General features: G+C 50.8%; 1 protein-coding gene and 1 pseudogene across 7 annotated transcripts in view; one reads left to right on the forward strand and one right to left on the reverse strand.

Annotated features, from left to right (window-relative positions):
* Positions 1-1,822: 1,822 nt before the first annotated feature.
* On the reverse strand, positions 1,823-2,758 carry LOC135269012 (tubulin beta-4B chain-like; annotated as a pseudogene).
* Positions 2,759-8,355: 5,597 nt separating this feature from the next.
* ABCC6 (ATP binding cassette subfamily C member 6) overlaps positions 8,356-25,969 on the forward strand; it is an 86,703-nt gene continuing 69,089 nt past the window's right edge. The window contains exons 1-7 of one of the 7 annotated variants that reach the window (XR_010337350.1): positions 8,356-9,019; positions 10,562-10,744; positions 12,433-12,558; positions 12,697-12,825; positions 16,143-16,268; positions 18,360-18,421; positions 21,865-21,996. Coding sequence is in view for 2 of the 7 variants with exons in the window: in XM_064362457.1 (XP_064218527.1) it covers positions 8,984-9,019; positions 10,562-10,744; positions 12,433-12,558; positions 12,697-12,825; positions 16,143-16,268; positions 18,360-18,421; positions 21,865-21,996 (794 nt within the window). In the remaining 5 variants the exon portion in view is untranslated. Of the gene's footprint in view, positions 9,020-10,561; positions 10,745-12,432; positions 12,559-12,696; positions 12,826-16,142; positions 16,269-18,359; positions 18,422-21,864; positions 21,997-23,352; positions 24,487-25,969 lie in introns of those variants that run through there. The other 6 variants (XM_064362457.1, XM_064362463.1, XM_064362462.1 and 3 more) reach the window with 6 other exon arrangements.

Raw genomic sequence — 25,969 nt, forward strand, 5'->3', positions numbered from 1 at the left:
TTCAAGTGATTCTTCTGCCTCAGCCTCCTGAGTAGCTGAGACTACAGGTGCATACCATCACACCTGGCTAATTTTTCTATTTTTAGTAGAGACAGGGTTTCACCATATTGGCCAGGCTGTTCTTGAACTCCTGACCTCAGGTGATCCAACCACCTCAGCCTCCCAAACTGCTGGGATTACAGGTGTGAGCCACCATGCCTTCTCTCTCTCTCTCTCTCTCTTTTTTTTTTTTGTAGAGTTTGTGTTTCACCATGTTGCCCAGGCTGGTCTCAAACTCCTGGACTCATGCCATCTGCCAACTTAGGCCTTCCAAAGTGCTGAGATTACAGGCTTGAGCCACCAGCCCAGCCAGAGATTATGTATAGAAGCCAGAAATAGCAGTTCTGCAGGTGTGCATCGAACCTGGGCCACATGGCCATCTCTGTGAGGGATGAGACCTGTCCCTGACTTGCAGGGCATCCTGTGTCCTCCAGCAGAGAGATCCACACTAAAGGGCACAGAGCTTGTGACCACCCACCCGCAGTGGAAGCACAAGTGAAGGGACCCAGGGTGCAAAAGAAAGAGACCGGATCTCCTGGGAACAAGCAGGAGGCTGCGGAAAAGGCTGGAGTGGGTTGTTTTCACTTGGGAGTTTGTGTAACTCAGGTGGAGCTGGAAGGCTCCTGGCTGGGCAAGCAGTGTGAGCAGGAGCATGGAGGCTGCGTGAGGGCCCCATAGAGCCGCCACGGGAGAGCTCAGATAGTCGGGTGTGCACAGGGAATTATGCCCCCAGCACTTCCTCATTGCCTTACTGCCCTTAGTCCATTATCTGTAGGAATGATTCTTTCCCTGGGTGTGTGAAGGCTCTGGATCAGGGTGAATGAATGCCTAGAGCTCTGGGAAATTTAACTTGGTTCTGTCAGGGGGCCCTGTCTCCCCTACTTTTTATGGTGCCAGGAGACTAACAGTGAGGATGGGTCTGGTGTATTGGAGCTGCGCCTTGGTCTTCAGAATCAGGTTGACTTTGGCGGGAAACTCAAAGCCAATCCTGAGCTGTTCTGGCATCATCTTATCCCCAGCAACCTCGCTCTCCCCCTGCGACTCCCAGCTTTGCCTCTCCCAACCTTGGCATGTAAAATCCTCCCCCTTCGCTGTGTCCCTGCTGCCTGATCCCAGACACCAATTCTCAGTGGGGCTCAGAGCCCCAGCTTTCTCAGAAGTGAGCTGGGACTGATGTGGTTATGAGTTCATGGTGAGGACAAGGAGACCAAGCCCATGAGGAAAGCATCTTGCCAAATAGCTGCTAAAAGGGAGAACCTCCTCCCTCACGCTGGTTACATGGGAACATTCCCACTCAGAAGATCAGCATAAGATGTTCATTGAAGTTTACTAACCTTAGGGTGTAACAGCTCAGGCCCCGGGATTTCCTATCTCTGTTTCAAAAGATAAGGGATAGCCTCTGTCTCCAAGACGAAAATTCAGATTCTTACAGGATGAAGAGATTATAGGAACGCACACACAGTGAAATCTGAGATCTATATGTGTGATCTGTAGATAATTATTCTTCATGACATACATACACATCTGCAGCCACACACGGAATTATTCAGTAGGGGCACAGGTATTTTATAGAAGACAAAATGTATATCGGGCAAAAAAGATCACATGGAAATAAACCAAAACAATTTTTTTCACTATAAAAATGCTTCAGTAATGGTGTGTGTACAGCAGGGGACGTGGACAGGGAAAACCAAGTGCACACACAGAGGCACAGGCCAGAGGACAGGCTGGGAGTGAATAATGAGTTCACACCACTCCCTGCTTTCCCCGGTGACTGCAGACTCTAGGCCACCTCCTCCTCGAACTCGCCCTCCTCCTTGGCCATGGTGTCCTGGTACTGATGGTATTTGAACACCAGGTAATTCATGTTGCTCTTGGCCTGGGTAAACTCCATCTCATCCAGGCCCTTGCTCGTGTAGCAGTGCAGGAAGGTCTTGTGTGGAAACATGGCTGTGAACTGCTCCGAGATGCACTAGAACAGCTCCTGGATGGCCCTGCTGTTGCCAATAAAGGTGGTGGACATTTTTAGCTCTTGGGGTGGGATGTCACAGACAGCCATTTTCTCATTGTTGGGGATCCACTCAGCAAAGTAGCCACTGTTCTTGTTTTGGACATTAACCTTGTCCACCTCCTTCATGGACATGCAGCCCCTGAACACGGCAGCCACTGTTAGGTAGCGGCCATGGCAGGGTTGCAGGCTGCCATCATGTTCTTGGAATCCAACATCTGCTGGGTGAGCTTGGGCACTGTCAGGGCCCCAGTATTGCTGGCTGCCCTCCTGGTCAGTGGGGCAAAAGTGGGCATGAAGACTTGCAGGCGGGGGAATGGGACCATGTTCACTGCCAGCTTCTGCATGGGAAGTGCGGGCAGGTGGTGACCCCACTCATGGTGGCAGATACCAGGTGGTTCAGGTCACCACAGGTGGGCATAGCAGCTTTAGGGTTCTGAAGCAGATGTCATAGAGAGCCTCGTTATTGATGCAGTAGGTCCCATCTATGTTTCCTATGAGCTGGTGGATGGAGAGGGTGGCATTGTAGGGCTCCACCACCTTGTCTGACACCTTGGGTGAGGGCACCACACTGAATGTGTTCATTACCCTGTCTGGGTACTCCTCCCGGATCTTGTTGATGAGGAGGAAACCCATCCCAGACCCAGTCCCCCCACCCAGGGGGGCCCGACCACTTTGCTGTTTTATTTTGTGTTTTTTACTATACTTCTGGATTTAATATGCTGTTTCTTAATTTTATGTTCAGATACCTTTGTGTTAGCTACTACATACCTAACAAATGTTTTCTTTTATTTATGTTTAGATTCATAGAGGGCTGGGTGAAGTGGCTCACATCTATAATCTCAACATTTTGGGAGGCTGAGGTGGGTGGATCACTAGGTCAGGAGTTCGAGACCAGCCTGACCAACATCATGCAACCGCACCTCTATTAAAAATACAAAAATTAGCTGGGTATGGTGGCATGCACTTGTAATCCCAGCTACTCAGGAGGCTGAGACAGGAGAATCGCTTGAACTGGGGAGGCAGAGGTTGTAGTGAGCTGAGATCATGCCACTGCACTCCAGCCTGGATGACAGAGAGACACTCTGTCTCAAAAATAAATTAATTAATTAAATAAATTAATAGAGATGGGGTCTCACTATGTTGCTCAGGCTGGTCTCAAACTCCTGGGCTCAAGTGATTTTCTCATCTTGGCCACTGAAAATGCAGAGATTACAGCATGAGCCACTGCACCCAGCCCAAATATTTTCTTTTTTTTTCTTTTCTTTTTTTCTGGAAACAGAGTCTTGCTCTTGTCACCCAGGCTGGACTGCAGTAGTGGGATCTCAGCTCACTGCCACCTGCATCTCCTGGGGTCAAGCATTTCTCCTGCCTCAGTCTCCTGAGTAACTGGGATTACAGGCATGTGCCACCACACCCAGCTCATTTTTGTATTTTTAGTAGAGATGGGGTTTCACCATGTTGGTTAGGCTGGTCTCAAACACCTGACCTTGTGATCCAGCTGCCTTGGCCTCCCAAAGTGCTGGGATTACAGTCATGAGCCACCATGCCCAGCCATGATTCAGGATTTCTAACAAGTTTCCTAGTGATTCCAGTGCTGCTGGTCTTTAGACCATGATTTTGTAAGCAAGGATACTTAAAGTTAAAAAGTAATGTGGGCTTCTTTTTATTTCTGTTTTTTAAGACAGAGTCTTAATGTAGAGCATACTTTTGTAAGCAAGGATACTACATAAAGTGAAAAAGGAATATTTTTTTTATTATTGTTATTATTTCTGTTTTTTGAGACAGGGTCTTATTCTGCTGCCCAGCCAGAGTGTAGTGGTATGATCTTAGTTCACCGCAACTTGCATCTCCTGGCTTCAAGTGATTCTCCAGCCTCAGCCTCCTGAGTAGCTGGGATAATGAACCACAAGGCCAGGCTATTTTTTGTGTTTTTAGTAGAGATGGGGGTTTCACTATGTTGACCAGACTGGTCTCCAACTCCCTACCTCAAGTGCTGGGATTATAGGTGTAAGCCATCTTGCCCAGCCTCTCCTTCTTTTAAATAAATTGATTGGATAATAACATGGTCCTTAGAAGGAATTCTCTCTTACATTTCATATCAATGTTTCTCCTCTCAAATTAGGCTGATAGCTTAAGTGCCCAGGCTACGAAATTTGTTTCGTTCTCATGCACAAATAACATACACACAGTGCCTCATTATTTTTCAATGCCCTGACCTCAAATGCCACGTACATAAGCTTGAATATGTTGCCGTGTGCCCCCCAAAACCAGGGGGTGTACGTTCTTTGTGATATTAGGAGTAATATCATCCTCTCACCTCGTGGATATCACAAACAATATCACAAGGTGGGTGTACAACCCCTGCGACATTGGAAGTAATAATATCCTCTTTCCCCCTAAATATTATGAACCATATTACAGTGGAGTTTACACCCCCTGCCATATTGGAAGTTGTATCATCCTTTCCCACACTGGATATGATTAAAAGTATCACAGGGGAGTGTACATCCCTTCCATACGCAGAGTAATATCATCCTGTCTTCTGCTGGATATTATGAACAATATCACAGGGGGTTGTACACAGAGGGTGTTTACTATAAGGTTTGTTCTTGGGTTCTTGCCGCGTTTAAAAGGAAAAAACTGAGGCCAGCACGAAGATAATCCAACACGAAGAAATTTATTCATGCTCCCGGGTGAGGTTCTGCGCTCCGGACAGGAGGGGCTGGAGAAGTCGCGCAGACTCCTCTCGGGCACGGAATTTTATAGGGAGTGGAGGCGTTTGATTGACTGTGCCCAAGGTGAGTGGGCCAAAATGGAGGGGAGTGGGACCCGGATGGAACAAAATGGATGGGAGTGGGGCCCAGATAGGACAAAATAGTAGGCAGGGAGTGGGGCCCAGATAGGACAAAAGAGTAGGTAGGGAGTGGGGCCTGGATAGGACGAAATGCTATCAGGTAGGTCCTGATGGGGTTTTTTTCCCAGGCTCCCGGCATGGGGGGGGAAGGTGTGTCCAAGCTCCCGGAGAGGGAAGGGGGTGTGTCCGAGGTCCCTGCGAGGGGAGGGGGTGTGTCCGAGCCCCCGGAGAGGGAAGGGGGTGTGTCCGAGCCCCTGGAGAGGGAAGGGGGCGTGTCCGAGGTCCCCGCGAGGGGTGTGTGTGTCCGAGCCCCCGGAGAGGGAAGAGGGCGTGTCCGAGCCCCCAGAGAGGGAAGGGGTGTGTGCGAGCCCCCGGAGAGGGAAGGGGGCGTGTCCGAGGTCCCCGCGAGGGGAGGGGGGCGTGTCCGAGGTCCCCGCGAGTGGAGGGGGTGTGTCCGAGCCCCCGGAGAGGGAAGGGGGTGTGTCCGAGCCCCCAGAGAGGGAACGGGGTGTGTCCGAGCCCCCAGAGAGGGAAGGGGGTGTGTGCGAGCCCCCGGAGAGGGAAGGGGGCGTGTCCGAGGTCCCCGCGAGGGGAGGGGGGCGTGTCCGAGGTCCCCGCGAGGGGAGGGGGTGTGTCCGAGCCCCCGGAGAGGGAAGGGGGTGTGTCCATGCCCCCGGAGAGGGAAGGGGGTGTGTCCGAGCCCCCAAAGAGGGAAGGGGGCGTGTCCGAGGTCCCCGCGAGGGGAGGGGGTGTGTCCGAGCCCCCGGAGAGGGAAGGGGGTGTGTCCGAGCCCCCGGAGAGGAAAGGGGGTCTGTCCGAGGTCCCGGTGAGGGGAGGGGGTGTGTCCGAGCCCCCGGAGAGGGAAGGGAGTGTGTCCGAGCCCCCGGAGAGGGAAGGGGGTGTGTCCGAGCCCCCGGAGAGGGAAGGGGGCGTGTCCGAGGTCCCCGCGAGGGTAGGGGGGCGTGCCCGAGGTCCCCGCGAGGGGAGGGGGTGTGTCCGAGCCCCCGGAGAGGGATAGGGGTGTGTCCGAGCCCCCGGAGAGCGAAGGGGGCGTATCCGAGGTCCCCGGGAGGGGAGGGGGGCGTGTCCGAGGTCCCCTCGAGGGGAGGGGGGGTGTCCAAGGTCCCCACGAGAGGAGGGGGTGTATCCGAGCCCCCGGAGAGGGAAGGTGGTGTGTCCGAGATCCCCGCGAGGAGAGGGGGGCGTGTCCGAGGTCCCCGCGAGGGGAGGGAGTGTGTCCGAGCCACCGGAGAGGGAAGGGGGTGTGTCCGAGCCCCCGGAGAGGGAAGGGGGAGTGTCCGAGGTCCCCGCGAGGGGCAGGGGTGTGTCCGAGCCCCCGGAGAGGGAAGGGGGCGTGTCCGAGCCCCCTGAGAGGGAAGGGGGCGTGTCCGAGCTCCTGGAGAGGGAAGGGGGCGTGTCCGAGGTCCCCGCGAGGGAAGGGGGTGTGTCCGAGCCCCCGTAGAGGGAAGGGGGTGTGTCCGAGCCCCCGGAGAGGGAAGGGGGTGTGTCCGAGCCCCCAGAGAGGGAAGGGGGCGTGTCCGAGGTCCCCACGAGGGGAGGAGTTGTGTCTGAGCCCCCGGAGAGGGAAGGGGGTGTGTCCGAGCCCCCGGAGAGGGAAGGGGGTGTGTCCGAGCCCCTGGAGAGGGAAGGGGGTGTGTCCGAGCCCCCGGAGAGGGAAGGGGTGTGTCCGAGCTCCCGGAGAGGTAAGGGGGCCTTTCCGAGGTCCCTGCGAGGGGAGGGGGGCGTGTCCGAGGTCCTCGCGGGGGGAGGGGGGCGTGTCCGAGGTCCCCGCGAGGGGAGGGGGTGTGTCCGAGCCCCCGGAGAGGGAAGGGGGCGTGTCCGAGCCCCCGGAGAGGGAAGGGGGCGTGTCCGAGGTCCCCGCGAGGGGAGGGGGGCGTTTCCGATGTCCCCGCTAGGGGAGGGGGTGTGTCCGAGCACCCGGAGAGGGAAGAGGGTGTGTCTGAGCCCCCGGAAAGGGAAGGGGGTGTGTCCTAGCCCCCGGAGAGGGAAGGGGGTGTGTCCGAGCCCCCGGAGAGGGAAGGGGTGTGTCCGAGCCTCCGGAGAGGGAAGGGGGCGTGTCCGAGGTCCCCGCGAGGGCAGGGGGGCGTGTCCGAGGTCCCCGCGAGTGGAGGGGGTGTGTCCGAGTCCCCGGAGTGGGAAGGGGGCGTGTCTGAGCCCCTGGAGAGGGAAGGGGGCGTGTCCGAGGTCCCGGAGAGGGAAGGGGGTGTGTCCGAGCCCCCGGAGAGGGAAGGGGGTGTGTCCGAGCCCCCGGAGAGGGAAGGGGGCGTGTCCGAGTCCCCGGAGAGGGAAGGGGGCGTGTCCCAGCCCCCGGAGAGGGAAGGGGGCGTGTCCGAGGTCCCCGCGAGGGGAGGGGGTGTGTCCGAGCCCCCAGAGAGGGAAGGGGGTGTGTCCGAGCCCCCGGAGAGGGAAGGGGGCGTGTCCGAGGTCCCCGCGAGGGGAGGGGCCCGTTTCCGAGGTCCCCACGAGGGAAGGGGGTGTGTCCGAGCCCTCGGAGAGGGAAGGGGGTGTGTCCGAGCCCCCGGCGAGGCAACCAGCCTTACATTTACCATATTGGCAAAAATGTCCTGTCATCCCCTGCATATTACAAACAATTTCCCAGGAGGGTGTATGCCCTCTGCAATGTGGCAAGTAATACCATCCTCTTGCCCCATGAATTTTATGAACAATATTGCAGAGGTGTGAACACGATATGGGAAGTAACATCATTTTCTCCCTTCCTGAATATTATGAACAATATTGCAGGGGGTGTACACCATATCACAATATGGGTGCATATTCCCATATTGCAGGGGTGTACACCCCCTGTGATGTGAAAAGTAACATCATCCTTCCCCCCTCCGCAAATATTATGAACAATATCGCAGAGGGGTGTACACGTTCTGTGATATGAGGAGTAACATTATTCTCTCCCCCACCAGATATTATGAACACTATCGCAGGAGGGCGTACACCCCTGCAATGTGTGGAGTAACATCATCCTCTTTCCCCCTGGATATTATGAACAATATCGCAGGGGGCTGTCCACAATCTGTGATATTCGGACTAACATCATCCTCTCCCCCACTGAATGTTACAAACAGTATCACAGCTTGTCCACCCCTGCGATATGGGGAGTAACATCATCCTCTCCCCTCCTGGATATTATGAACAATATCGAAGGAGGGTGTACACCGCCCGTGATATGGGCAGTAATGTCATCCTCTTTTCCCCTGGATGTTGTGGACAGTATCACAGGGGTGTATACCCCTGCGATATGGGACTAATAGCCTCTTCTCGCCCCACCCTGATGTTACAAACAATATTGCAGGGGGATGTACACCCACTGTAATATGAAAAGCAATATTATCCTCTCCCACCCTGGATATTACGAACAATATCACTGGGGGTGTACAACTCCTGCAATATTGGGAGGAATATCATCCTCTCCCTTCCTGGATATTATGGAAAGGATCCAAGAAGGGTGTGCACTTCCTGTGATATTGGGAGGAATATCATCTCCTCCTCCCCTCAGTATTATGAACAATATCATTTGGGGGTGTACACTCCCTGTGACATTGGGAGGAATATTATACTCTCCCTCCCTGAATACAACAAACAATATCACAGGGGGGTGTACATGCCATGCAATATTGGGAGGAATAGTATCTTCTCCCCCACTGGATGTTCTGAACAAGCTCACAGACCTTTGACTTCTCTCATCAGGAGAAACTGGAATTGCTGGGTCCAAAGTGTTTGGGAAGTTTGGAGTGATTCTTGTTGCAGGGGGAGGAGGAAACTAAGGACGTGTCACTGAACTTTCAGGGGTTCCGGGATCCCCCACCCAGGTGCCTGCTCCAGCTTCCCGAGCGAGCCCCCCTCCCGCCCCTACCTGTTTTCACCCCTTGTGGCTCCACCCCCGCCGGGCAGCTGGACCTTGCCCGGGGCCTTCTGATCTCCGAGCTCCAATTTCAGCCGGAACTGCCCAGCCCCGCCCCTTCCCTGGCAGGAGCACAGCGGAGAACTCTGTTCAGACACCGACGTACAGACAGACGCTGGGACCCAGGACAACTGAGGCGCCGATGGCCGCGCCTGGTGAGCCCTGCGTGGGGCAGGAGGTGAGTGCCCCCTCACATCGCGCCCCACTCTCCTTTTCCAGGCTTGGTTTGGCTGCGGATCTCTCGGGCTGCGATACTGGGGAGAGGAGAGACCCCCAAATTCCTGGACCCAGAAGCGAGGAGAATTACTCCAGCCCCCTAACTGCACGGGTTGGACCCCTTTCACCAAGCCGGCCCCCGATACTCCAGCTCTGTTTAAGGGGCCACCAGACCGCCCGGCTTCTAGGGGCTTTGACCCTTATTTGCGTAAAGCTAGTGGGTCCCCCAAGCTCTCCTACCCCCAGAGAGCACTTACCTCTCTGGTTTCTTTTCCCTTTGCTCTTAGCAAAGTATTCCAGGGAGTGGAGTTCATCGGGCGGTGGGGGTTGGGGTGGGGGTTGCAAGCTCCCAGCATTCTGAGGGCCAGGGAGGTGAAGCAATAGGCTGGTATGAATTGAGGGATCCTCTGTGCCTAGCCTTGTGCCCAACATGGTGCCACACTCCTGTGAACTTTGCTGCTGCTAATCCATTTAATACAATTCATAGAGGTAGAGTCTCATCCCCCTTTTTCAGGGAAGAAAACTGAGGCACAGAGGTTAACGTTTGCACAGCCAGTGGATTGTGAAACCAGGGAAAATAAAAAGACAGCGGAGAGAGACGTGGAGAGGCCACGTCCACTAAACTTCAAATTTCCTCTAAGGTTAGACAGGACCAGCAGAACTGCTGAGATAAAAACAACAGATGAAGCTGGGCACGGTGGCTCATTGCCTGTAATCCCAGCACTTAGGAGGCTGAGTCAGGAGGATTGCTTGAGGCCTGGAGTTCCAGACCAGTGTGGGCAACGTAGTGAGACCTCTATTTCTACAAAACATAAAAAAAAAAAAAAAAAAAATTAGCCAGGCCAGGTGAGGGGGCTTATGCCTGTAATCCCAGCACGCTGGGAGGCCAAGGTGAGAGGATTGATTGAGCCCAGGAGTTCAAAGCTTTAGTGAGCTTTGATTGTGCCACTGCAGCCTGGGCAACAGAGTGAGACTCTGTCTCTAAAACATAAATAATAATAAAAATAAATCACATCAGGATCACCAGTCGGACAAGCTTTGGGGACAGATAAGCCTGGGTCAGAGTCAGCTCTGCTACTTCCCATTTGTGTGGCCCTGAGGGAGGCAGGTCCCCTCTTGGTGCCTCATTCGGCTGGTCTCTGAAATGGGGACAGTATGGCCTATGTCCTAGAGTTGCTGTAAAGATTAACTGACAGTCCATGCCTAGCAATAATTATGGAGCCCAGGTCTCCTAGACCCCAGAGCCAAGTTCCCTGGGTTCAAATCCCAGCCCTTCCACTTCTCAGCTGGGTAAAGTCAGCCAAGCTACTCAACCTCTCTGGTCCTCGGCTTCTTCATCTGCAAATCAATATGATAATTGCATCTACCTAAGGTTGATGTCAGGATGAAAGGAGTTGAGAATTATTAGGTATTCCGAAGAGTGCTTGGTACATTTCTGTGTAAATGTTAGAGCTGGGGACCCCTGCCCTCTACATTCCTAAGAGTCCTCCTGGTGTTCCCTCAGGTCTGGAACCAGACAGAGTCTGAACCTGCCGCCACCAGTCTGTTGAGCCTGTGCTTCCTGAGAACAGCAGGAGTGTGGGTGCCACCCATGTACCTCTGGGTCCTCGGCCCCATCTACCTCCTCTTCATCCACCACCATGGCCGGGGCTACCTCCGGATGTCCCCACTCTTCAAAGCCAAGATGGTACCATCCCTGGGAGCCTGGAACCAGGCAGTGGTGGGGGAAGCAGGGGACAGGCTGGAACCTGGTGGAGTCCTAAAGTAGACTCCTCCTATCAGGTTGTAGGAGGGACTCTGTTAATCAAACAGAGCAATATTAGAGAGGCGTCAGAGGTCAACTCGGTGGGACACAGTTCTCCCAAACAGATTTTGTAATTCCAAAAATCCATGCTTGCACAAACACACACACACATTCCCACGTTCCCAGACAGTTGATAACTACCATAGCCTGGCATTTTCCAAAACGTACCATGTCGACTCTCGGATCCATAAGATGATTTTAGGACCACATTAGGATGAGCCTTTTAAACGTCATGCATTGATTTTTGTTTCCCACTGGCTGTGTTATAGAACAGTTTCATAAGTGACACGTATTTACTTCAGTGTGCTGCATAGGCACTGGCATTCCAAGTGTGAGCCTTTCTGCTCATCCATCCTCTTCTCCTCCATTCTTGTAGGCCTAAAGAATGTTCTTCAGAGTTCACTCCTTCTTCTGCCATTGTGTTAATGTTTGCATCATCACCCACCACCAACCCAGGGGTTGGCAAACTTAAGGAGCCGAGCATCACATAGTACTTGAGGCTTTGTCGGCCAGGCAGGCTTCCTTCCAAACACTCAGCTCTGCCACTGCAGCATGAGCGCAGTAGTCACAACCACAGACAACAGTCATAACTGTGTTTCTTTCTTACTCTTTTTTTTTGAGATGGAGTTTCACTCTTGTCACCCAGGTTGGAGTGCAATGGCATGATCTTGGCTCACTGCAACCTCCACTTCCTGGGTTCAAGTGATTCTCCTGTTTCAGCCTCCCAAGTAGCTGAGATTTCAGGTGCCCAGCAGCACACCTCACTATTTTTTGTATTTTTAGTAGAGACGGTTTTTCACCATGTTGGCCAGGCTGGTCTCCAACTCCTGACCTCAGGTGATCTGCCTGCCTCAGCCTCCCAAAGTGCTGGGATTACAGGTGTGAGCCACTGCGCCCGGCTAACTGTGTTTCAATAAGACTTTTTTGTAGTCACTGAAACTTGAATTTCATGTAATTTTCACCTGTCATGACGTATTATGGTTTTTATTTTTCCTCAGTGATTGATAGTTTTCCAGCCTCTGCTTTAAACTGAGGTTCTTTGAGCAGCTCCTGCAATGCGCCTTAGCTCTGGCCTTCCCTCTGGTGTGTACGTGTTCTCTCACTTTCTTCCTTTCTTTCATTCAGCAGAGAAACCCATCTATATTAGAGAGACCCTAGTGACTTACTGCCCCAACAGAGAGCTTCTCCTTGATTTCATAGCAGGGACTGAAAATAACTTGGAGAGAGGATAGTTCTTTACCCAGTGAGTACGTCTCATCTCCTGCTGTTTCTTCACACCCACAGTTGTCTCACATGTGCATGACTGGAGCACTCCCTGCACGTTGGAAAACACTCGGTTGGCTCAAGGCCTTGCTGTGCATTATTTACAAGACAGTTACACGTCAGGACTGACCTGCAATGCCCTTTACACGTTGTTTACGTTGGCACATTGCTAGCTGGTGATGTCGGTTCATGACAGGGCCCCAGCTGCGATGTCCCAGAACCAGCTCCCAACTGAACGTGGGGTCGCGAACTCGTTTTCTGTGACCTTTCTTATTGCCCCCCAAGCTTATCTAAGCCTGTCTCCCCAGGTGCTTGGGTTCGCCCTCATGGTCCTGTGTACCTCCAGCGTGGCTGTCGCTCTTTGGAAAATCCAGCAGGGAAAGCCCGAGGCCCCGGAATTCCTCATTCACCCTACGGTGTGGCTCACCACGATGGTAAGGATAGCTTCCATCTGGAGCCGGGCTTGCTCCCAGCTGCTGCTTTGCCTGCCACAGTGGAAAACAAGGGGAGGAGAAGAGGCTCCCCTGCCTCCTGCCCTCCCCTAAGGGGCCTGTCCTGACTTTCCCGCCCAGAGCTTCGCAGTTTTCCTGATTCACACTGAGAGGAAGAAGGGAGTCCAGTCATCTGGAGTGCTGTTTGGGTACTGGCTTCTCTGCTTTGTCTTGCCAGCTACGAGCGCCGCCCAGCAGGCCTCCAGAGGGGTAAGTGGGGGCGTGGGCCACCCTGGAAACCAAAATGCTGGCTCAGGCCCTGGGTCCCATCCTTCCTCCTCCCATTTCCACATATGATTTATTCTCAACCCAGCGACACACACAAGCCAGTCACTTACACTCTAGAGACACAAAATCCACTCTCGCACCTGTAAGTACCTGTCATTCCATACATTTCTCATCAACACGGTTTCCTGTTGTCTTACACATGCACATCACATGCTCCGCTTGCACACGGGGCACACACTTAATGCATCACACATCACACAAGCACATGCATGCATGCACACACACACAACCTGGGCAGAGACACTCCTGTGTGCACACATTCCCCTACTTGCACGCCTCCCTCATCTCATGTACTCACCCTCCCCTCATTCCTAGGCATCTATGTTTACACACTCATTCTGCACACCCACCCATATTTCTGTTATTTCTGTTGCCTAATCTGGGAAGCAGCCTTTTTTTTTTTTTTTTTTTTGAGAGGCTTGCTCTGTTGCCCAGCTTGGAGTGCAGTGGCATGATCTCAGTTCACAGCAACCTCTGCCTCCCAGGTTCAAGCGATACTCCTACCTCAGTTTCTCATGTAGCTGGGATTATAGGTGTGTGCCACTACACCCAGCTAATATTTGTATTTTTAGTAGAGATGGGGTTTCACCATGTTGGCCAGGCTGGTCTTGAACTCCTGACCTCAGGTGATCCACCTGCCTCGGCCTCCCAGAGTGCTGAGATTACAGGTGTGAGTCAATGTGCCCAGCTGGAAGCAGCATTTCTTTATTAGGAGACATGATGGGTCATTTTCTCTGTAAAGGAAAAACAGGTAGTCTAGACCAACTTTTCTCAACCTCAGTTTTAGTAACGCTGTGGCCAGATGACTGTTTGTTGGGAGGACAGGGGTGTCCTGTTTGCTGGAGGGTGTGAAACAGCATCTCTGGCTTCCACCCATAGATGCCAGTAGCATACCATCCAATTGCAGTAACCCAAAATGTCTCCCGATATTACCACGTGTCCCTTGTGGGGGAGTAGGACACAATGGCCCACCTGTTGCGGGTCACTGGCCTCAACAGTGTTTAGCCAAGGCTTCGGGGAGAGGGGTTATCTTGACACCAATGACCAGGCTGTAGCAGGTTGCAGATATTTTACTTTATTATTTTATTTTTGTGGAGAAAAGGTTGTTCTTTGTTGCCCAGGCTGATCTTAAACTCCTGGGTTTGAGCAATTCTCCGACCTCAGCCTCCTAAAGTGCTGGGATTATAGGCGTGAGCCACCACGTCTGGACTCACAGATCATTTCTGGTGTCCAGTGGTTACTCCATCCTGCCCCTAAAGAAGAAGGTAGAGAAACATCATCCTGTCCTTAAGGACAAAGTTTTTATTTTTGTTTGTTTGTTTATTTTATTTATTTATTCTGAGAGGCTTGCTCTGTCGCCCAGGCTGGAGTGCAGTGGCATGATCTTGGCTCACTGCAACCTCCAACTCCCGGTTCAGGTGATTCTCGTGCCTCAGCCTCCCAAGCAGCTGGGATTACAGGCATGTGCCACCACCCCAGTTGATTTTTTTATTTTTAGTACAGACAGGGTTTTACCATGTTGGCCAGGCTGGTCTCGAATGCCTGACCTCAAGTAATCCACCCGCCTTGGCCTCCCAAAGTGCTGGGATTACAGGTGTGAGCCACAGCGCCTGACCAAGGATAGCATTTTTAAAAGAGTAACCTTTGTAACTAAGGGGAAATTCCACAGGTTATTCAGTAATTTCTGCAAGGCTGGGCTCCCACAGTTGACCTAAGTCAGCTTTTTGGGACACAGCATAGAAACAATAATACTGGGACCATTTACACTCTGGGGTTCCAAGCATGTGCCAGTCACTGTGGCAGGCACTTACACACCTGTCCCATTGGATTCTCACAACAGGGCACAGTGAGGGATTGTTTTTTCTTTTTTTAAATAGAGATAAAGTCTCACTATGTTCGCAAGCCTGGTCTCAAACTCCAGGGCCCAAGTGATCTTTCCGCCTCAGCCTCCCGAAGTGCTGGGATTACAGGCTTGAGCCAAGCTCAGCCATGTGATGGATTCTAATAGGCCATTTCAAAGAGGAGGGAAACTAAGGCTAGGAGAAGGGAATGATGACCTCGGGGCCACACAGCTGGGGAGTGCAGAGCCCAAGGTCATCTCAGGCAAATGCGGAACCAAGTTTCTCATAGAAAGTGGGGAAGACAGTGTCAGTTTAGGGAAGATGGGCCATATTGTCATTGGAATATCCAATGGTTTCCTATCTGCCAAAAAAAAAATAACACCAAAAAAACCTAGAAGAGTAAAAAATCCAGTAGACAAATTGCTATTTGAAACTAGGGCTCTGGGCCGAACACGGTGGCTCACACCTGTAATTTCAGCAGTTTGGGAGGCCGAGGAGGGTGGATCCCCTGAGGTCAGGAGTCAGAGACCAGCCTGGCCAACATGGTAAAACCCCATCTCTACTAAAAATACAAAAATTACCCAGCCTTTGTGGCATGTACCTGTAATCCCAGCTACTCGGAACGCTGAGGCAAGAGAATTGCTTGAACCCAGGAGGCGGAGGTTGCAGTGAGCCGAGATCATGCGACTCCACAACCAGCCTGGGTGACAGAGCAAGACTCTGTCTCAAAATATATGTATGTGTATATGCACACACACAAACACACATATATACACATATATGATACACCTAAAATTAAAAAATAAAATCATATATGTACATATATAATATATATACCTAAAATTAAAAAATAAAAAATTTTTTAAATTAAAAAAGGAAATAAAATTAGAGCGTTTATGACCAGATGTCAGGGCAGCAGATGCAGAAGTCATCGTGATGTGGCAGTAGGAGCATCACCATTTGGACCAGATCATCTGTGTGTCCTTGAAACAAGGGGCCTCTCTGAGCCTTGGTTTCCCCAGGAGTCAAAGGAAGCAGGAAAACCCCAGCTACTACAAATACACAAAAATTAGCCAGGCATGGTGATGTGCACCTGTAGTCCCAACTACCCAGGCGGCTGAGGCAGAAGAATTGCTTGAACCCAGGAGACAGAGGTTGCAATGAGCCAAGATCACGCCACTGACTGCTCTCCAGCCTGGGTGACAGAGTGCGACTCCATCCCCGCCACCACAAAAAAGAAAAGAACATTAGGACCCCTAGGAATGCCAGGGCTCTGCCTTTCAAATCCTCTTGCCCTGGTCCCCAGTGTGGACACTGACCCCGCCATTAGGAACCTTTTCTCTTCTCTGAGAACCCTCCTCTGCCTCCATGCCTTACCTTCTGCTCTCTCTCCCACAGGGCTTCCAGAGTGACCCGGTCCACCACCTGTCCACCTATCTGTGCTTGTCTCTAGTGGTGGCACAGTTTGTGCTGTCCTGCTTGGCAGATCAACCTCCCTTCTTCCGTAAAGACCCCCAGCAGTCTGTAAGTCACCAAGTTCCAACCTCATTCCTCTTCCACGTTGAGGTCTCAGTCTCCCCCATGTGACCAAAAGTCTTTAATTTTTTATTCATTTCAACATTCAGCAAAATGTGAACTGCATTTCTAGTTGGTGCCATGGTTGGCAGACATTTTGTGTTCAGGGCAAGAGAAAATATTTTAGACTCTGTGAGCCATACAGTGATCTCTGTGGAAACTCCTCAACTCTGCCACTGAACACAAAAGCAGAATCTGTCAACAAATTGCATGGCTGTGTTGCAATAAAACTTTATTTGCAGCAACAGGCAGTGGGCCAGATTTGGTCATAGTTTGCTGACCCCCTCTATGCCCCAGCAAGGGCTTAAGGATCTATGGTGAAAAAGCAGATAGAGTTCCTGTTCTCCTGTAGCTAGTGGTCAAGTAGGGGAACTAGACATTACTCACGTAATTAAACAAATATGTTGAAAATTGGCTGGGCGCAGTGGCTCATGCCTGTAATCCCAACACTTTGGGAGGCCAAAGCACGTTGGTCACCTGAGGTCAAGAGTTCAAGACCAGCCTGGCCAACATGGTAAAACCTTGTCTCTACTAAAATTATAAAAGTTAGCCAGGCATGGTGGCGCACGCCTGTAATCCCAGCTACTTGGAAGGCTAGGGCAGGAGAATCACTTGAACCCTGGAGGTGGAGGTTGCAGTGAACTGAGATTGTGCCACTGCACTCCAGCCTGGGTGGCAAAGAGCAAAACTCCATCTCTAAAAAAAAGAAGGAGAAGAAGAAAGAAAATTACCCCTGGGATAAGTGGTCTGTAGGAGAAGTTCATGAGAGTTTTACAACAGGTAACACTGAAGCAATCCGTGAAATCAAGAAATAATTATTTTGAGGAAAAGACTGATCTGACATCATATAAACAGATGTTCAGATGGACTGGGTACAGTGGAGCATGCCTCTAATCTCAACGCTTTGGGAGGCCGAGGAAGGAGGCTTGCTTGAGCCCAGTTGTTCTAGATCAGACTAGGCAATGTAGTGAGACCCCATCTCTACAGAACGTTTTTAAAAAAATAACCAAGTGTGGTGGTGCACGCCTCTAGTCCCACTACAGAGTAGCTGTGTGGAGGCTGAGGCAGGAGGATTGCTTGAGTCCCAGAGGTAAAGGCTGCAGTGAGCTATGATCACACCACTGCACTCCAGCCTGGGTAACAGAGCGAGACCCTATCTCAAAAAAAAAAATTTGCTCAAATGCTTAAGAAATATAGTTAAAACTATCATAGGGATCTTTCTTCACCTACCAGAGTGTCAACAAAATTTAACAATTGATAAGCTGTGATGGCAAAGACACGGTGAAATGGGCACCGTCATGCCTTACTGGTAAAGAGTACAGGCTGGTGTAATCTCCCTGGAGCGCCTGACAAAATCGCAGCACAGGTCTCTCTCCACAGCATTTGCTGAGGGATATTGTCAAGAACCTCATTGTCTTCATTATGCAGGGTCCCTGCTTTGAGAAGCAAAGCAAGGTTTTGGTTTCAGTGTAATCATAGTTGTTCTTCTGAGCCACAGTTACTTCTTAACTTGGGGACATTGTCAGTCCTGTGGCCCAATCCCTTTTTGCCCTGCCTGCTGGGAAGCACCAAGCTCATTGGTGTGCACCTCTGGAAAGGAGACGGGGCACCCCGATGTGTACTTTCAGTATCAAATACACGGTCAGGGCCGGGTCAGTGGCTCACGCCTGTAATCCCAGCACTTTGGGAGTCCGAGGTGGGCAGATGACGTGAGATCAGGAGTTTGAGACTAGCCTGGCCAACATGGTGAAACCCTGTCTCTACTAAAAATACAAAAAAATTAGCCAGGTGTGGTGGTGCACACTTGTAATCCCAGCTCTTTGGAAGGCTGACAGGAGAATCACTTGAACCTGGGAGGCGGAGGTAGAAATGAGCCAAGATCACACCACTGTACTCCAGCCTGGGTGACAGAGCAAAATTCTGTTTCAAAAAAAAAAAAAAAATACACAGTCAGTTCATCCTGTCTTCCTGCCCTTCCCACACACTCACCACGGGATGTGAGACCAAGGCTTCCCCCTTCTCCACTTTTGTCTGTTGCAGAATCCCTGTCCAGAGGCAGGGGCATCCTTCCCCTCCAAAGCCATGTTCTGGTGGGTTTCTGGGTAAGTAAAGTCACAGGGAAGGGTTGGGGGGTGCCTCACCCACCTGCATTTGCTGCAGATTTCCACCCACGGCTCTTCCCCTGTAGGGCTCCCCCCATGCTCACAAAGGCCAGCCAGACTTTCTCCATCCCAGCCTCGGCGCTTTCTTCTTTTCTTCTTTGTGTTCAGTGTCCACTGTCTACATCCTGTTCCCACTCAGTCACTGGAGTGAGATCTGGATTCAAATCCTGCCTCTGCCTCTCAGCAGGCCATGTCACAAGCCCTGGAGTCTCAGTATTCCCCTCTGTAAAATGGGGATGACTCAACCTTCATGAGTCGGAAAGTGCTTAGTGCTGGCACACAGCAGATGCTTAATAGTAATAGAATTGTCTCCACTACTTGGCTTCAGTCATTCCACCAGCATTTAATAAGCACCAGGGGCAAGGAGATAAAGGAGCAAGTGTCTACTTCCTGGAGAGTTCCAGGCAGATGGAGGAACCAGCTGCCTCTCCATGGCCAGCTCAGCAGGCACTTGAGGATATGCTCCCTCCTGACCACGCTGCATCCAGACCTCAGAAGCACAAGACATGTGGAGTTCAATCCTGGCCCTACCACTTCTAGCTGTGTAGCTTTGGGCAAGTTACTTAACCTCTCTGTGCCTTAGTCTCCCCATTCCTTCAAAATGGGATTAATAATAGCACCTACCTCATAGAGTTGTGAAGATTAAATAGGATAAATTCTGTAAAGCACTTAGAACAGGGCCTGGAACAGGCGCAGTGGCTCATGCCCATAATCCCAGCACTTTGGGAGGCCGAGATGGGAGGATCACGAGGTCAAGAGATCAAGACCATGCTGGTCAACATGGTGAAACCCCATCTCTACTAACAATACAAAAATTAGCTGGGCATGGTGGTGGAGACCTACAGTCCAAGCTACTCGGGAGGCAAAGGCAGGAGAATCACTTGAACCCAGGAGTCAGTGGTTGTAGTGAGCCAAGATCATGCCACTGCACTCCAGCCTGGTGACAGAGCGAGACTGTGTCAAAAAATAAATAAATAAATAAAGGGCCTGGGACATAATGAGTGTAAGTGATTGTTTTTAAATATTTATTTATTTATCTTGAGACGGAGTTTCATTCTTATTGCCCAGGCTGGAGTGCAATAATGCAATCTTGGCTCACTGCAACCTCCACCTCCCAGGTTCAAGCAATTCTCCTATTCTGCCTCAGCCTCCCAAGTACCTGGGATTACAGGCATACACCACCACGGCTGGCTAGTTTGGTATTTTTAGTAGAGACAGGGTTTCTCCATATTGGTCAGGCTGGTCTTGAACTCCTGACCTCAGGTGATCCATCACTTTGGCCTCCCAAAGTGCTGGGATTATAGCATGAGCCACCACCCCTGGCCTATTCTTCTTCTTCTTCTTCTTCTTTTTTTTTTTTTTTTGAGGCACAGTTTCACTTTTGTGGCCCAGGCTGCAGTACAATGGCATAACCTCCCAAAGTGCTGGGATTATAGGCATGAACCACTGCACCCGGCCTAGTGGTTATTAAATAAATGAAAAATATCAGGCTTTGGATGTGTGGAATTGGTAGAAACATTTTCTAAACAGCCCTACTGGGGTGTCCAGCCCCTGCTTCCCAAACTTAAGCATTTATGGACCACTCTTCATGCTTTTTTGTCCTACTGGTGTAAAAATTAAATTGAATCACTTTTTTAACTCTAATAAACTGTTTCTAAAAAGAAACTTTCTGTAACTGCCAAAATAGGAAAAATCTGTAGTATCACTTACCATATAGGAGAATTCCAAAAATAATTCCAGGGAAAATCAAGCCATGTTAATAATTTCTATGTCAGAACAGTTGCTTCCCCAAGTTGGCTCTGCATTAGAAAAGGGAATTTGGTGGCCGGGCACAGTGGCTCATGCCTATAATCCCAGCACCTTGGGAGGCTGAGGTGGGTGGATCACCTGAGGTCAGGAGTTCGAGACCAGCCTAGCCAACATGGTGAAACTCCATCTCTACTAAAAATATAAAAATTAGCATGGTATGGTGGTGGGTGCCTGCAATCTCAGCCACTCAGGAGGCTGAGGCAGGGGAATCACTTGAACCTGGGAGGCAGATGCTGCAATGAGCCGAGATCACACCGATGCACTCCAGCCTGGGCGACAAAGTGAGACTCTATCTCAAAAAATTTAAAAAAAAGTAGAAAAGGGAACTTCGTGAGGCTTAGAGAAGAGTCAGAGACCAGAACCAGGCAAGACATTCTGGCTGGTGTCATCAGAAAGATTAAAGAGACCTGAGACCAGGTGCGGTGGCTCACACCCATAATCCCAGCACTTTGGAAGGCCAATGCAGACGGATCCCTTGAGGTCAGGACTTCAAGATCAGCCTAACCAACATGGAAAAATCCCTTCTCTACTATAAACACAAAAATTAGCTGGGTGTGGTGGCATACACCTATAGTCCCAGCACTTTGGGAGGCTGAGATGGAAGGATTGCTTGAGGCCAGTAGGTTGAGATCAGCCTGGCCAACATGGTGATACACGATCTGTACTAAAAACACAAAAATTAGCCAGGCATGATGGTAGGTGCCTGTAATTTCAACTACTCAGGAGGCTGAGGCATGGGAATCGCTTAAACCAGGGAGGTGGAGGTTGCAGTGAGGCCAGATTGCAACACTGCCCTCCAGCCTGGACAACAGAGCAAGACTCTGTCTCAAAAATAACAATAATAGTAACATAAAGCTGAGGAAGGAATTCAGGTTTCTTCTACAATGGTAGTTTTGGACGCTGGACTTATGACTCCCAGGGAAATGTCTGTTTCCCTTGCCAAGGGACGTCCCTTGCTTTAGTCACTTAATCTCTCTGTACTTCTATTTCCTTCCCCATTTGTACAACACATCTGTAATAATATACATTTATGCAATTACAAACTATCAATTTACAGGCTGGGTGTGGTGGCTCATGTTTGTAATCCCAGCACTTTGGGAGGCTGAGATGGGTGGATCACCTGAGGCCAGGAGTTCAAGACCAGCCTGGCCAACATGGTGAACCCCGTCTCTACAAAAAATACAAAAGTTAGCCAGGTGTGGTGGTGGGTGCCTGTAATTCTATCTACTCAGGAGGCTGAAGTGGGAGAATCGTTTGAACCCGGGAGGTGGAGGTTGCAGTGAGCCAAGATCACGCCACTGCACTCCAGCCCAAGCAACAGAGCAATACTCCATCTCAGAAATGAAACAAAACAAAAAACCACCCTATGCGCTCACATAAGAATTAATGAATGGGACCATCTCTGTGCACTGAGAAGTTAGGTGGGGTTAGTGAATTGCTTTCATTTTACCCAAGGGCCAGTAGAGGTACAGAGAGATAAAGTGACTACTCAGGGTCACACAGCTGCTGGCCTGGCCAGGATCCTGCAGGGGTGAATGGCAGGAGGAGCTTGCCCTGATGCCCCTCTTTTGCAGGCTGGTCTGGAGAGGCTACAGGAAGCCACTGAGACCAAAAGATCTCTGGTCACTTGGGCTTGAAAACTCCTCAGAAGAACTTGTTTCCCGGCTCGAAAAGGAGTGGATAAAGATCCGCAGTGCAAGCCAGAGGTAAGTGTGTGGAGATCAAGAACTCACCTGATGCTCCGTCAGAAAATCTCATCCTTTGACCTCCAGTTTAGCCCCTGACACTACTCTCAGCTGCACTGCCAACCCACCCCAGCCCCCAAATCTTGCCTTCCAGCTGATCCCACTAAGTAGTAACTCATCAGGCTCAAGACATGGTTCCTGCCAGAATGCCTCGCAGGTTCCTACAAATGGGAAACTCACAGCAGAAGACAGGCAGGAAACAGGAGAGGTATTTTAAGACCTGGGTGGATGGTTGGGAGGTGACACATATCAGGCAGGCAGCTGCTCACTTACTATATAACCTGAACATTCCTTTCCTGGGCCTCAGTTTTTTCATCTGTTCAATGGGGATGTCATCAGCCCCAGCTCATCGCTTATGAGGATGAAAAAAAGTTGATTTTTGGAAAAGAATTTGCAAATTTCTTGAAAATAGGAAGTACTCAAGCATTGTTAGTCATCCAGAGGGTGTGAAGATCTTTGGAGTTATCCAGTGTGTCCACTCCTATCCTCAGTGGCTTCTCTGGAAACTTCTCTGCAGCCCTTAGAGCCTGGGGAGCCTCATTTGAGAAGCTCTGGTCTAGAGAAATTAGACTGAAACATAAGATTAGATAGAATTGGGTTACATGCTGCCCGGCCATCGAATAGTGATGACCTGGACACGTTGCTTAACCTCACAGGATCTTGGTGTTTCAGGAGACAGAACAAAAGTAAGTTCGCTCTATGGGAAGAGGACCAAGGTTACCCGGCATGCTCTGGGATTTTGTGGTAGTTGCTGCAGATGGCTGAACCCCATGCATTAGGAGAGAGAGAGGAGAGAGACTGATACTATAGGCTCACATAGCTAAGAGGATCTAGCCTCAGGTACTGCTGGATCAGGGGACTCACTTGATGTCAGGGTTTTCTCGCTTCATCTCCCAGCCCAGCTGTTGTCTATGTGTTGGTCTCTCCATAGGCCTGTCCCTTCCCATGCAAGTTCAGCAAACCTCAGCAGAATGAGAGAGCATCTCCCCTAATGGCCATATAGAGGATCCCAAGGAAGGCCTCTAATTGACCTGGCTCAAGTCATGTGCCCGTCAGGAGCCAATCCCATGCTCAGGGACCTGGTTCCATGACTGGTGGTCCCTTCAGAGCCACAGAAGAGGGTAGGGGCTGTTCCCACAAAGGAAGGGCGTGTGTTTTTCCAAACAGAATAAGTAGTGTGAGTGAAAACATCAGTTCCCTCTCACCCCAGGCGTAGCTTGCTGGACCCCCCTCCACTTTTGTTGTGGTTGCTGTTTGTTTGTTTTCTTTTTGAGACAGAGTCTCGCTCTGTCACCCAGGCTGGAGTGCAGTGGCGTGATTTCAGCTCACTGCAACCTCCACCTCCTGGGTTCAAGTGATTCTCCTGCTTCGGCCTTCTGTGTGGCTGGTACCACAGGCGTGCACCACCATGCCCAGCTAATTTTTGTATTTTTTTAGTAGAGACAGGGTTTTGCCATGTTGGCCAGGCTGATCTTGAACTCCTGACCTCAGGTGATCTGCCTGCCTCGGCCTCTCAAAGTTCTGGGATTACAGGCATGAGCCACTGTGCCTGACTCACCCTCTACTTTTAAATGACTTCACAAAAGTGGCAGAATTCAGTCCACAGGGACTCTGGAATGAGCCTCTGCCAGCTCCTGCCAACTCCTGGCATCCACAGCCAACATGAAAGTCTAGGTCACCCGACACTAGAACTAAAAGGTAGAAACATTCTCCAGAGCAACAATTGACAGAAAGAAAGGGGAACGACGGGGTTATGCAAAGACCAGGCTCCATCAGCTTCTGAGCCAACTGACTGCGCACAGAGAGAACTTTGGTTTTCTGTCTGAAATATTTTGCAACCACTGGGGGAAGGGAGAGGACGTCCTCCTGAGAGGTCACGCAACAGCCACCTGCTGGTCAGGTCAGCTTCACAAGGTATGTTTGGCGCACGTGGGGCTTTGTGGTTGTTTATGTTGTTTTGTTTTTTAATAAGTTGTTAATATTTAAAAATTTGGAGAGATCACATACAAATCTGGTAATCAAGGCTGGGTGCAGTGGCTTATGCCTGAAATCTGAGCACTTTGGGAGGCCGAGGCGGGCAAATCACATGAGGTCAGGAGTTCGAGACCAGGCTGGCCAACATGGTAAAACCCCGTCTCTACTAAAAATACAAAAATTAGCTGGGTGTGGTGGTGAGTGCTTGTAATCCCAGCTACTGGAAAGGCTGAGGCAGGAGAATTGCTTGAACCCGGGAGGTGGAGGTTGCAGTGAGCTGAGATCAGGCCACTGCACTCCAGCCTGGCTGATAGAGTGAGACTGTGTCTCAAAAAATAAATATAATACAAATACAAATAAATAAAAATAAAAATCTGGAATTCTGGTCTCTCTTAAAGTAGATCTGGAAACACTAGGCCACATCTTCACAAGGCAGCAGGAGATGGGATTCGGGTAGAGTCCGCAGCGTTGAACAAGGTGTGCAGACTTCAATTTGCCACAGTCCGTCCCCACCTCTGTCTCGCTTTCCCTTTCTTTCCTTCTTTTCCTCCTGCCTTCATTCCTTCTTTCTTCCTTTCTTTCCCCCCTCCCTTCCTCCCTTCCTGCCTTCTCTTTCTTTTCTTTTTCCTTCCTTCCTTCCCTCTGCTTCTGTCACCCAGGCTGGAGTGCAGTGGCACCATCTTGCCTCATTGCAAGCTCCGTCTCCCGGGTTCAAATGATTCTCCTGCCTCAGCCTCCCAAGTAGCTGGGACCACAAGCGCCTGCCACCAGGTTCAGCTAATTTTTCTATTCTTTATTAGAGGCGGGGTTTCTCCATGTTGCTCAGGCTATCAGGCTGCTCTCGAACTCCTGACCTCAGGTGATCCACCTGCCTTGGCCTCCCAAAGTGCTAGGATCACAGGTGTGAGCCACCATGCCCGGCCTCCACCACTCCCTTTTGTATCCCCCAACTCACACCTTGCCCATGTCACTCATGCATACCTCCTGCCTTGTCCCACGGTCATTTGTGAGTCTTGCACTAAATGGCCTTCAGTCCAGAGACCAGACATCGGAGAGCAATCTGGACCTCTTCCTTGATGGGAGGTGAGACCTCCAGAAGAGGAAAACACCTGCTATGGAGGCTGCAGGCTGAACACGCTGACTCTCCAGGCAAACAGCTAGAACAGAACTGAGCAAAACCTCCAGCCAGAAAGAAAACTTCCCAGTCAGCTCTTCCCTGACCCCATTTTACAGGTGGAAACACTAAGGATCAGAGGAGAAGACAGAGCAGGCATTGGAACCACAGTCTCCTGGCTCCAAAGCCAAGTTCTGTCCACCCAGCCAAGCTCCTTCCTTCTGTAAATGTTTATAACAGTATGTGCTGGGCACTCTTGTTAGGCCTTTTTAAACATATCACTCAGTCTGTTTTTCCCATTCATTTGACAAGTGTTTATTGAGCTCCTACTGTGTGCAGGAGCTGGACTTGACACTAGGGACATCTTGGTAGAAAACTCAGGCAAAGTCTACCCACCTGGGGTTCTAACAAGACAAAGAGAGGGTTGGCGCCATGGGCAAGGCTGTGAAGGTAATGAATGAAGTGGTGGGGTCAGGCAGGAAGGGTGGTCAGGGGTGCTCTCTGCATGGAAGGGGCATCTTCTTGGCTTTGAGACCCAAATGCCAAAATACCTGTGGGCAGCAGGCCACGCCCACTCAGTAACAGAGCTGAGCCACAACCCTCCATAGATGCCAAACCAAACACCAGATCAGGCCAGCAATGAGGGACAAAGACCTTGGCCTGGAAAGGTCTGGTCACCTGAGCACACCAGAGGATTTTTCTTATGCTTCTTTTTTTTATTATGGTGGGGTTGGGGGTCCTTAGTGCACAAAAAAAAACACTCTAGGAACCATAAGTCAAGACCTAGCTCCAATCTTGCTCTGCCCTTGCTGTGTGATCTTGGGCCACTGTCACCACCTCTCAGAA

Source organism: Aotus nancymaae, unplaced genomic scaffold (assembly GCF_030222135.1).
Source record: "Aotus nancymaae isolate 86718 unplaced genomic scaffold, 86718_ANA_hifiasm-v0.15.2.pri h1tg000049l, whole genome shotgun sequence".
Classification (NCBI taxonomy): domain Eukaryota; kingdom Metazoa; phylum Chordata; class Mammalia; order Primates; family Aotidae; genus Aotus; species Aotus nancymaae.